This window comes from Monopterus albus, unplaced genomic scaffold, assembly GCF_001952655.1.
Source record: "Monopterus albus unplaced genomic scaffold, M_albus_1.0 scaffold36.1, whole genome shotgun sequence".
Classification (NCBI taxonomy): Eukaryota; Metazoa; Chordata; class Actinopteri; order Synbranchiformes; family Synbranchidae; genus Monopterus; species Monopterus albus.
In genome coordinates, this window is record NW_018127916.1 from 1947895 (window position 1) to 1961083 (window position 13189).

The window sequence follows — 13189 nt, forward strand, 5'->3', positions numbered from 1 at the left end:
GCCAATCAACCTAAGCCGCATGTCTTTGGACTGTGGGAAGAAGCCGGAGTACCTGGAGAGAACCTGCGCAGGCACAGGGAGAACATGCAAACTCCCAAGGGAAGGCACCAGGTTGGCATGAGCTCAAACCCGAAACCTTGTTGTTGTGAGGCTATAGTGCTAACCACCATGCCGCCCTAGAAGGATGTTGTGTTTCTGTAAATATCTACATCACAGTTCATCAGACAGGACAGGACAGGACATTTGAAGATGCTCCCTTGGCCATTTTCTAACTTTTTATAGATTAAAATTCTAATAATCAGTAGATAAATCACTACAGAAAATAAATCACTCATGAAAATGATTATAATTAAGAACAAAAAGGTCGGGCAGCATGGTGGCGCAGTGGTTAGCACCGTTGCCTCACAGCGAGAAGGTTCTGGGTTTGGGCCCCACCTGGGACCTTTCTGTGTGGAGTTTGCATGTTCTCCCCGTGCTTGCGTGGGTTCTCTCCGGGTACTCCGGCTTCCTCCCACAGTCCAAAGACATGCAGCTTAGATTGATTGGTGACTCTAAATTGCCCATAGGAGTGTGCGTGTGTGTGGTTGTTTGTCTATGTGTTAGCCCTGCGATGGATTGGCGACTTGTCCAGGGTGTACCCCGCCTTCGCCCGATTGCCGGCTGGGATTGGCTCCAGCCCCCCCCCGTGACCCCGTTCAGGGACTAAGCGGTAGAAAATGAAAATGAATGAACAAAAAGGCAGGGCATGCTCATACTGTAATGCAACTTGGAATAACTGGTATTTTTGCTTAAAAATTACTCAATTAAGTGATAATCAAAATCAGTGCAAAAAATTTTCAGTTAATCTAAAAGTCAATAAACCAACAAGCTGTTCCAGGTCTAGACCTGTGTCACAATCAGTGCTGAGACCATTAGTCGATTCACTGGTCAATCGATTTGTGTGATAGTAACAGTTTTGTGTTACAAATGTTCTAGTACCTTGGTCTCGGTGAGTTGTCTCTGCAGGAGCTGCAGGGCCTCCGTGTGTCCCTTCTCACTGTCCTGCAGCGTGGCCAGCTGCTCCTTCATCTCCCTCTACAGCACAAACAACAGGTCAGTATCTAGTGACTGGACTTTGACATGACAAAACAGTCAACCTAAATTCTATTAGGCAGTCTATCTCAGTCTATTTCATAACTGTCCTTTCCATGTAAAAATACTCGTTTTGTTCAAATGATGACTCAAAAACAATGTCAGTTATATATGACAACAGTAACATATTTAGCAGACATTTTTCAAAGTCTAAATTTTATATAGCATCATTTAACAGCTTTCTTTGCTCAGGTATGAGGCAGGGAAGATTTAAGCCTCAGCTACAAAACAAGCAAGGCAGACAGAGAGTGAGCTATGAAAGAAATGAAATGAAATCTCTGGAGATGTTGGGCTGTGTCAGAGAAAACTGGGTCTCATCTCTAATCAGGCACATGCTGGCAAAACCTGCACCGATCAGCCGCCTCCAAATCTCCCCAATGCGAGAGAGAGAGGCTCTGTGGGAACTGGCTAGGATGACTGCTGTCATGAATGGTGCAGAGCTTTTATATAGGTGCCCTGTGCCAACAACACCGGTGGACTCAGATTTAGGATAAGCAGAACCAATTCCACCTTAAAGGATAAAGCCGGTCATTTTCTATATTAACAGTATTTTCAGCGCTCCCCATACAGACAATAAAACCATCAATGATTTGCCTCTACTCACAATTAATGTCTGTCAGTCTGTGCCACAGATCTCCATTATTGTTCAAAAACATCAGTGAAACACACCACTGCACTAATTGATGTTTCTTCATTATGAAACAAGACACTGACATGATTATTTTTTTTATAAATGTTGCCCCAGAGGCTCTGAATGGCCATCATTTTTTACAAGTAAGCAAAAGTCGCGGGCCCACCCACACACGAGGTCTCTGGAAATTCTTAAATATTAGGGTCTTGTGCTTCATAAAGAGGAAATATATCTCTAAGTGATATGTTTCCCTGATGTGTTTTTAATTGTTATTGAACAACAGCAGAGGTCAATGGCACAGACGAAAAGGCTAATCCAAGACTGACAGACATCAACAGTGAGTAGAGGCAATTCATTGTTGGTTTTAGTTTCTGTATGGGGAGCACTGAAGATACTGTTAATATAGAAAATAACCAACCTCATCCTTTAAGTAAATGCTTTGTTAATCAGTAGCTGCCCGATGATAAATGAGAAATCCAGCATCTGAATCAAATAAATTCAATAACTCTTGAAGGAACATGTTTGCTCTTAAACTTTAAACTCATTTTGATTTACAGGACAGCCTTGCTTCAGTTTTCACTGTGGTACACTGCATTAAAACCAAGTTGAAAAAGAATTTCATATTTTGCACTGAAACAACGCGTATGGCTAGAGTATGGTAAGAGTGTATGGCTCTTTGAGGCTATACTTAGGCACAACGGTGCTTCGAGCTAAAAGCTCACATCAGTATGCTAACATGCTCACGACAGGTATAATGTTCGCAATGTCCAACATCTTAGTTTAGCATGCTAATACATGCAGAAAGCCCACCTAGGACTGAGTGTTATTACTTAGAGGATTACCAAACTTAGTACAAATCATCCTGAGATGGACATGAAAGTTTGTTTTCAAGTACATGGAAATCCATCTGACAGTTGTCATGATATGATACGATGCATAATGGGAAGAATGCCATTATATTCAAATTATATGTACAGTATGTACTGCTGTCAGTTTTAAACATGAAAAGACACAAATGAGCCTAGATTAAGAACAATTATACAGAATAGCTAAAAATGAGACAAACTGTACAAAAGCCTCATACACAAAATAACAATGTGTGTGTACCAGTCAAAATAACATCATTCCATTTGCTCTGATTGCAGGGGAAACTACAAACTGAATCAAAGGATATAAGCCTCATTCATTTCAAACAGCCAGCTCAGCCCCCATGCTGCCTGGTCTCTTTGCACATGTAACATGCGTGTCATGTTCTCTGGGATTCATAAAGTGTCACCTCCCCTGAACACTAAATGCAGAAAAAAATGAAACTGTCGGCTCAGTGCAGCTAATAAAACAACCATCACTCTGCTACCAGGCTGAAATGAATGCCAGAATAGATCACCTCTGACAGGAAATATAGGCTACACCATAATTTAACCAACAAGTCCACAAGGAAAAGGAAGGCACCAGAGGGGAAAAGAAAACAACCCATGCATCAATTTGTGATTTATTAGAAAATACTTGACCTCAATCAATACCTGTAAAACTAAAAGAAGCTAATGCGGGCTGCTGAAGATGAAGCATGTTTCTTCTCAAGGACAGAAACAAAGAAAAACAATGGTTGATGCCGGAGTGAAGCATGACTCTCCATGTTAATGATCCGAGTGCGGCAGGCTCAGTAGGCTCTCCGCCTCATTGCTACTCGCTTGTCTGCAGCAGGTCAGAGGCCGCTCCCACACACCGAGACAGAGCAACATGGACAGAGTGGCAGAGAAAACATGCTCATCTACTCTTCTGCCGCACATTGTCTGAAGTGAGTGGTTAAAGAAGAGCAACTCCGACTCATGCAGCTGTCATGCCAATGAATGGATGAATCTACATGAACTCAAACATGAACACCCAGCCATCTACAGAATGTTTCTTTTAATAGATGGAATTTTAGCTTCACATTGCCTAGGAGTTATGCGTCACCCGCTGCCTGACACTGTGTAACAAATTAAATATACTGTATATGCACCCTGTTCCTATTACTGAGCAGAGTTTGTTGCTAAAAATTAATGCACTTGGGAACATGGACTTAAGCTGACTTTAAGCAGGAAAAACAGTTTTAGAAAGGGTGAAAATCAACCTTAGTGAAATCATCTTTGCATTTAAAGCCCCTAAACCTCCTGCACAATGTGCAATTATATAGCTCTCTTTAATCTTCCCGGAAGCAAAAACCACCCTTCGAGTATCATAAAGAGGGAGATTTTGAACCTTTGTATCCGTATGTATTGTCCACCGCTACACAAGGGCAAGAAATGACATCTTAACTGGATATGATTTAAGGGTATCTAGAGAAAAAAGTGTGCATGGTGGTGAGCAGACCATGAAAGTGACAAACAAAAGCATAAATTGCAAGTAGATGAACAAGGGTATAGACAGAGCCCCTGACCGGGACATTTGTGTGTGTGTCTTTGTGCTATGTGGAGGCATCTCTCCTGTCCATTGCATCTGACCAACTCAAGTCTGACATGACATTTCCCCAGGATGTCAAGTTGCAGGAAATGGGGGCTGTGGCTGAAGGATTATAAATCTAAAACTCATTTCATCTGGTCGTCATTCCCTTTGTCCTCTTCCCCTCCTGTCACGTTAACATTCTTGGGTTGATACATACAAGTAAATAATGGAAATAATACACTCTCAGTGCATGTTTCTTTAATACTATGCATGGGGCTTAAGATTCCTCCAACTTTGCTTATAGCTGCAAGATAGATTATACTCAGCTGCTCGTTCTGAATTTAAAGAGCGGTATTGGCTTAAACCTGTCAGCTCAGATGAGGAGACGAACAAAACAACATGAGGCAGGGTCAGAGCATGAATAATAAAAAGCCTACAGGATGGAGTCCTTCCTTTCACACTCAGACAAGAGCAGTTTCCAGTGATTTCTTTTACATGCGCTGATGACAGGAGACAAAATTAACCTTGCAAATCAGCTTTTTACTGGAAAACATACCAAATGCAGAGCCAATACACTGCTTAGACTTAAAACTGCAGTGTGATCTCTTTCATCTTTTGATCGTTAGACAGTGAATGCAAACCCCAGCAGACGCAATAATTCAAAGTACTGCAAATGATTTTCACAAGGACAGTTTGGCATAACCTTCACGGAGCTGAGTGCGTAATTCTGTCAGGTAGCAGACAGGGTGGGTAAATAGGATGCTAGCCAATAACACAGCAGTGAACACACTGCAGTCATTAGCCAGTAAGCTTTATGGCCGTACTGCAATTTAGCTTGAACCAGGTCTGAAATATGTGGCCCACAGCCAGCCGATGCTTCTGCTGAGGTACAGCGTCATGGGGGCAACAATGTAGCATGAGTTCAACGTCATCAGCCTGGCTATTACACCAGAAGCGACATATCTGCAAGTGCAAGCACACATTATGCACCCACACACATGAATCTTTCCTCACCATTAAGTATTTGTAGACAACGCACATTAATTAATGGTGCTTCCACACATCAATTGCTTAGTTTGGTTTAATCAAACTCTAGTGCATTTGCCTGTCCGATTCAGACTAGCCTCAACAATCCATCGGGACTGAGACTGTCTGCAAAGAAGGATCTAAAGTCACTTTGATGGTGTTTTAAAAGCAAAGCAATCTTGTGACAGTAGATATATTATAATACATTTAAAAAGTAATGTTAAATTTATCTGCTGATTTTGAACAAAAAAAAAAATCTGGTATGTACACAGTAAGCATCATAGGCTATCTGTGCCAAAATCATTTGGTAACCATGGCATGTCACTACCTGGGTGCAGCATTTTTCCCTGAAATATCAGAACGTGACAAAGAATAGCAGTTAGGCTATGCTGAGTTTGTGTCCCACTGTGCCTGCCTTAGCGGTTCTTCACTAAACTATGGGTGACACACAATAACTATCTAGTTGGCCTAATAATGCTCATAATTATGTCTCTGCAAACATTTGGTGACACCAGAGAAGATTAATAAATTTAAAATGTACAAAAAAAAAAAAGCAGCATGACTAGCCATCACAAATTTGATTAGAAAAATTTATCTGCATTAATATTATTGCAGACCAAGTACACCTTGTAATGGCAGTGGGCTCCTTCAGCAAGATAATGCACCTTGCCACACTACAAAATTGTTCTGGAATGGACTGAGGAACATGACAATGAGTTCAACGTGTTGCCCAGATCTCAATCTGATCAAGCATCTGTGGGATGTGCTGGAAAAACAAGGCTGATCCATGAAACTGCAGGAGGAAAGATGATCCATTAGCAGTTGTGTCATTATTAGATTAAACTGAAAGCATGACATAGCACAAGCAGACAGTAATGAAAGGAAAGTGAATGCAAACTGAGGAAGGAGCTAGAAGATAAATGACCAGGTAGTACACTGAAAGTTAAGTGGAATTTTACAAAGCACTGCGTTTTCTAATTGGGATCTAGAAGCCGAGAGTAAGAGCATATACCAAAAAACCAGCAGTGCAGGTCATTTTAGCCGATTGTCTCAATGAAACATGATGTCACAGCTAGCCTGCACATGGTCCTGTTGTCACAGTGCGAGAAACATTCAATCCTTTATATTTTATTCAGGACAGCATTTTCATGGATAAGCTAATAGTGGCTGATTTACTTGAGATGTGTAGAATAACTATGGGCCAAAGGAATCGAGGCCATGTTTCACTTCTCTGGTGTGATTGGCTGCCGCCCCTCTGGCCCCAGGAGGCAAAGTTGTGAAAAGAACAATGAAAGCAACAAAAATGCTGTCTCAGGCTGCAAACTTGGGTGTATTTGTTCCAAGACATCAAATTGAGCTCAAGCTGTGCTTTACATCCCGAAGCCTTGATTTCTCTAGCATCAGCAGAGTCTAAACCTCCTTCAGAGGGATGAGTGCATCCTTGCAGCCAGCAGAGCAGACAGCGGCCAGCTGAGTTGACTGGGCAGGACTGACTCAGAAGGCTGCAGGACAGAGACACAACTGTATTCACCTCCGACATCTGTCCACGTGAGACAGAGGCAGCCTGATTTATGTGAATCTATGCCAAAAAGTGACATGTAGCCTCAAACCCTACCTACACTGTAGCCTGATACGCACCCCTCTAGAAATGCAACTACACATTGTGGTGCCACAGACTGCAACAACTGTGACTTGGCCATGTAATTGCAGGTTGACGCATACACACCAGTATAAATGCTCACACTGGGTAGCTCACAATAGGTTCTGCGTAGATTCAATGCAGAACCATAAATCAAGTTTAAGACCAGAGTAGCTTGTACAGTACCTGGGTATGCTCACTACACAAATACTGCCAAACTCTGGCCTGATTTAAAAAAAGAGTGATTACATTTTCCCCAAACCACTTAAACTAAATGCTTAAGCACAAATTTTCTTCCACAATTATATAACTACTGAATTGTTCATTTCCAATTAGAGTAAACTTAACTGAAATCTTAGACATTTGAAAACAAAAAGTTAATTCACAGGGAGTTTTCACTCAGCACTTAAAAAAAAATCCATCTAGTATTAAAATTTTTGCATATTCTAAATAAAAATATCTACATAAGACTAAATATGGTTTGCTGAGACTATTCCTGGGTCTGGACAAAAAAATCAGAAATGACCCCCACGTCGACCATTTCTATTTCATTGGAAACATTTGTCAAAAGCAGTGGGAATGAATGGAAGCACTGATGCTGGCGACCTCCTCCAGTCCTCTGAATATAGGGCACGTCATGTAAATGATGAATGCTCAGAGGCTGCTGCTCCACTTCCTGAAGCGAGGAAAGGCATCGAGTATGCAAATGTAATATCGTAAACCAGAAGAAAAAAAAAAAACCCATGCAACACTACACATCAGTTTGAATGTTTTTGTTTATGATGTTTGAATTGCTGACAAAGGTCTACAGAGTCTACAGACCATGCTGAAGGGGGAGTAACAGCAAAGTGTGCCGTATTATCAGGGCAGCACAGAAGGTGGATATCTGACGATTTTCAGAATGACAAAGAGGTCTCAGAGCAATCAGTGTTAAGTTTTATAATCTACACAGTGCAGGACCGGCCATTTAAGAGGGACAAGGGGCTTGTTGTTGGGACTAGAGTGGAAATCTGAGAAGTGTCATGCGATAAGCATAGGCCTGCTGCTTGTATAAAATCACCAGCTTGACAGGAGCTACTCGGAGCTTCACCTTCAGTCCTGAGGCTGTTACAGCATGTCTCTTCCTGACTGCTAAACAGAACCAGCTTCTACACAGATATTCCCAATTTTCACAGCCGAAACTAAAATTTTTTGACAGACATCCAGTTTAAATACGAACAGGCCTAATACGAAATTTTAATATATTCTCACTACATCATCCATTTTCAACCCATCTCTGAAGAGCAATCAATCAAACCCTGCCAAGAGCAAGACACTAATCTTAGAGAAGGCGATACATCATCTCAACAGGCAGATGATGAAAGAAAAAGAAACCATTACCATACAAAAGTAACTTCTTTAAGGCCTGTGAGATTACAAAAAATCCAAAACAAACTCCCATGAATCACTAGTGTGTGTAATTATTTCCACAGAACGCGATCATTAGTAAAACTGGTTGTACAGTGAGCAAACTCAAACTTCTCAAATTTATTTTGTTGTGTACATCACGGCTTGACAACAAAGGCAAGTCCACGAGTGAATCGAGGGGCTGGAGAGCTCAGACAGCAGGACAGAAAGGACCAAACAAACATATTTTTAGACAGCAGATTTTAACACTAAAAAGAAAAATTACTTAGAAGTTAGTGTTGGTGAATTTTATGAATATGGGTGAAACCATGGTGCTGCTGCTGCCCCATGGGTCAGCAAGAAGGTTGTGTCAGGAGTTTGACCCCGTCGGTAGGCTGCAGCCTTTCTGTGTGGAGTTTCCATGCTCTCCCTGTGCCTGCGTGGGTTTCCTCAGGGTGCTCTGGTTGCTTGTCAGTCTGAGAACATGCCAATTAGCTTAAACTCTAACTTGCTTGTGGGTGTGAATGTGAATGCGCATCTATCTCCATGTCTCAGGCCTGTGATTGACTAGTCTGACTGATCTGTTCAGGGTGTACCCTGCTTCTCGCCCAACATCCAGCCCCCTGTAAACCTTAAAAGAATAAAGTATAGGTGAGTATAACTAACGGAGAGCTGGATGGATGAAGCCAAGCCCTGATGAAGTACTGGGAGCTGCAGCTGCTTGTATTGTATTCTCAATAGGTAATGGCTATTTAGAGCTACGGTGCGCAACTTTTTCAAATATTTTTGTGGTAGATACAAGGTTGTCTTAATGTGGAAAGGTGCTGTCAAAGTCTCCTGTGGCCCATATTTACTGAACAGCACTGGCAACAGTGCAGAGACATTAGCTTCTAAATGGTTCTGAATGGGATTGACCTCCCTCACTAATCAGAGATTTTTGATTCTGTTTGATCAGTTTTGCTGCATTCTCATTTATTGTAATTTCAAAAGATCAAATCTGAAGAGCTCGATGGAGCATAGCAGACTGCAGTAGAGCAAAGTGGAGCAGCGAGAGGGAGCGCTGGTGGGAGCAGAGTAGATTCATTTGGAGTTTCATGCTACTTCAAGATATATTCTATAGCTTTAACTTTGCTAAAATCATTCAAGTTTATACTTCAGATAGTGTTGTAGATGCCCATTTGTATCAGGATATGTAAATAGTATTTCTTTTTGAGTTTTTTTTTCAACTTGTTAACTACAACTTCCACTCATTCTGCATCTAAATCAACCTAAAGGTCAGGCTGGTGATTCAGTGACTTCACTCTGTAGACACCCTGAGTAAATACACTCTAAAAATGCCCACTGCAAATGGATGACTGGCAGTGGATTGTCATGTCATAATTTAGAAAAAGATTCGTAGGATTAGTCGGTCCTCTAACATAATGTGGCCGCACACCAGCCTGCACTACACAACAGGGATAACAAACAAATATGTTTGCCTCATCTTAGTGACATAGCTGCAGCTCAGAGCTATCCTCTTGTATCTGTTGAGTATATACTATGCAGGCGTGATTGCTACAGCTCATCAGAAGCTCGGGCCAAATAAAGTGTGCATCTGCTTCTCTTTTACTCAGTCCCCTAATATGAAATAAATATTTGGGATGTATGTACTTTCATCAAGTGACCCTGTAAAATAAACTTCCATCAGACATCGGCAGTGCAGTTCTATGAATTACAAGTATGGCCTCCAGTCAGACCTGGATGTTGTTGAATTCCCTGACGATTCCCAGTAATCTACATACTGTAGATATCTTTTCCAAAAACAAATTTCAGGCATTGCTGAAGCACAAAGCAGAAAAAAAAATATGTTTACAATTATTGCATATTGTGTTCATACAGTTCTGACCAGTTTCAACCCACACAGGTCTTCATCAGGCCTCGAAAACTTTATATGCTGAATATGATTAAGATCAGCTCAAGAACATTCTGTTTTACTCCTAATCTTAAGGGTGTTGAGCCCTTACAGTAGTGTGCAAACAAAAAAACCATACATTAAGTAAATTATTAATCAATACATTGAAGTAACTACAACAGTATAGGGAGCCAAAGCCATTAAATCAATACACCCAGTTAATGTCTGTTTCACTTGCCTCATTGCAGTTATCTGTATCTTTCACTGGGCTTTGTCTACCACTGCAATAGAGAGAAGTCACATCATCCAATGATTAAACGACAACTACAGATCCAATCAGACACATGGAAACTGTAGTTGCTCAGTGCATTTTCATTTAATCTTTGTTAAAATAATGCTATCTGTGCAGCTGTGGCTCAGGAGATGGAGTGACTAGTCCCCTATTAGCGGGACTAGCGGTTTAATCCCCTGCTTCTCCAGTCTACATGTTGAAGTGTCCTTGGGCAAGACACTGAACCCCAAGCTGCTCCTGGTGGCCTTGTATTGCAGCTTTGCTGCACTGAGTGTGTGTGTGAATGAAAGGCAAATATTGTAAAGTGCTTTGAGTGCTATGGCAGAAGATCATTATAAGTGCAGTCCATATAAACATTTTCATGCACAGCAGAAGTTACCAAGTTAGCTTTAAAAAATAAACCCAATATACTTTTTTACCATTTCAATAAGACTCGCATAACTAAACAAAAACAAAAACACTGGGAATTGAGAGTTAACTGAAGTGAACCTTTAAGAAAAAAACTGTTTATTGTAACTGACTGACAATTAATTTTGTAATGTTTCAGGTTTTCAGGTGTTAAGAATGTTGACTGTGTGGATAAGAGGGCAAAATGAAGCATAAACACTGCTTTGCTAAATGTAGCAGGCAAAGTGTGATTAGAGGCTGAAAGACAAGTTGATCAAGCAAACATTCCCTCACTACTATCTCTCAAAGCCTTCATATCTCTTGAAAGAAACCATATTTTTTTACAGTTACAAAAGGGGGGTTTAATTTAGGCAAAGTGATAAAAGCTTTTGACAGTATGACTTAAAAAAGGAATGTATTTCAACTGAGGAGTTTTCTCCATTACTTCAATATACAGAAAAGCCTCTGGACTCTAATGGAGAAATAAACACCATTCCTCCATAATAAGATATTTCATCATTTGCTGTCTTGATGATGGTGGTGCAGGGTGCTATCTAACACGTCGGTCCAAAATCTCCCAGGTTGTACAACTGGGTAGGGATCTGGTGTCTGTGAAGGCCATAGCATATGATTCATATTATTTTCATACTCATCGAACCATTCACTGATCCCTCATGCCCCGTGGATGGAGGCACTGTCATCCTGGAAGAGATTACTCATTTATTCCGGTTACTCCTTTAATTTCTCCCCCATCTGTACAAGGCTGCAAATAAAAAAGATGTTCTTACTCGGCTTTTCCTAATTCAAGCTGTAACACTTTTAACAGCCCTCTAAACTATCTGACAGTTTACAGTTTTAATGCTTGACAAATGCTCACTTATTTTACAGTTGCAGTTATTCTGAGTCACAGTGGATAAGAGCATCTGCTAAATGCCTCAGCTGTAAACAGCTGCTAGAACAGAAACCCTCTGTTAATGTGCAGACTGAGTGCAATGATGCCTGGTGCGCCCTGCTGATTAGCCTGACCCTAGGTGCATTATGGGAATTAAAAAAGCTCCAAAACTACCTGGCCAAAAAAAAAAAAAAAAAAAAAAAAGTGCCATACATGACATTAACAAGCGATTTTGAACTTATGATGTTTAAAATTGCTAATGGGGATATCGGTTATTATACAGGCCAAACCAGGCAATCATGCAAAACTTACATTACAGAGTGGGGGTTGTAAACCTTGCCATGGCATTACAGTTTCACTGACTTTAATCAGGTCTTTTTCAATTCAGCAGATAACTACTAAAACCTATTATTTAACATACTTTTCCCTCACAACTCTGATAATTACACAATTACTTTACAATTAATTGTTACTTAATTGACACCATCTGCCTAATTCACATAGATAAAACTGAACTGAGGCTGAGCATGGGAGAGTTCCTGGAGAGAACCACAGGTCTGTTGGTAAACCAAAATACAGCTTGAACAGAACAGGCATTTAACACACAAACATCATCAGACTCCCTCTTTCTCTCCCTCCCAGCGACCAGTTACCTCAGGGAGGTGGGTCAGATCGGCGTCTGGCTGCTTGGAAGCTGTGATTGAGGACTACTATCAGCAGCATGTCTAATTAAATCATCTGCAGAGAATCACGTACACAGGGAATTACAAGAGATTATGGCCCAGTCCAGACCTGCACAGGCCCCCGAGAACAATGGCCTGTAATCTGTCTTAATTCTCCACCTAATCAAGAACTGCAGGGCTCAGAGTCCAACGGCTGCAGTTGTGGGGTGCAGCAGTTCACATCCACCTAAAGATCAAACTGACAGACAAAACTCAAAGGCAGAGAAGACTGAATATAAACTGATCTGTGAGCACTCATCACTTGTCGATTTTTTAACATTTACCAAGCCCAGCAACTGTATCTGCCTAAAGGTCTCTTCATTTCATGCACCTCTTTTACAGAATATTCTACCTCTAAGGCAGTGGAAGGAGGAGTAAGCATTCATGCTATACCTCTTATTTTATGTGATCTTTATAGTGGTGTCACTGGTGTGCTGGCTGCTCTCCCTGCTCTGCCTTGTATTAGAGAGGACAGGGCTCAGCACTAAACCTCACTTTAAGCCACAAAACCAAGGACAGCACTTCCTCTTTTATTCGCTAAGATGACCAGTAAATCTCTCCATTCCAGCGATCCTTCCTCTGCCTCCCTAACCTGCCAGACCAGTTACAGCACACACAGCATTCCTGTGACTGTTAGGCTTATCTAGCTGCAAGGTACATGGCCAACCACTGATGTCATAGAACAGGTACAGTGCAATGCATCTGATAATGAATAATCAGCATCCAGTCATGTGTGGAAGTTTGGCACTTCCACAGAAAACTAAAAACATG

At 41.2% G+C, this 13189-nt stretch overlaps 1 protein-coding gene across 1 annotated transcript in view; it reads right to left on the reverse strand.

Annotated features, from left to right (window-relative positions):
- The window catches only part of trim62.1 (tripartite motif containing 62, tandem duplicate 1), a 32018-nt gene that overhangs the window by 9565 nt on the left and 9264 nt on the right, over positions 1-13189 (reverse strand). Inside the window, exon 3 of the mRNA XM_020598009.1 lies at positions 979-1074. Within this exon, the coding sequence (XP_020453665.1) occupies positions 979-1074 (96 nt within the window). The remainder of the gene's footprint in view (positions 1-978; positions 1075-13189) is intronic.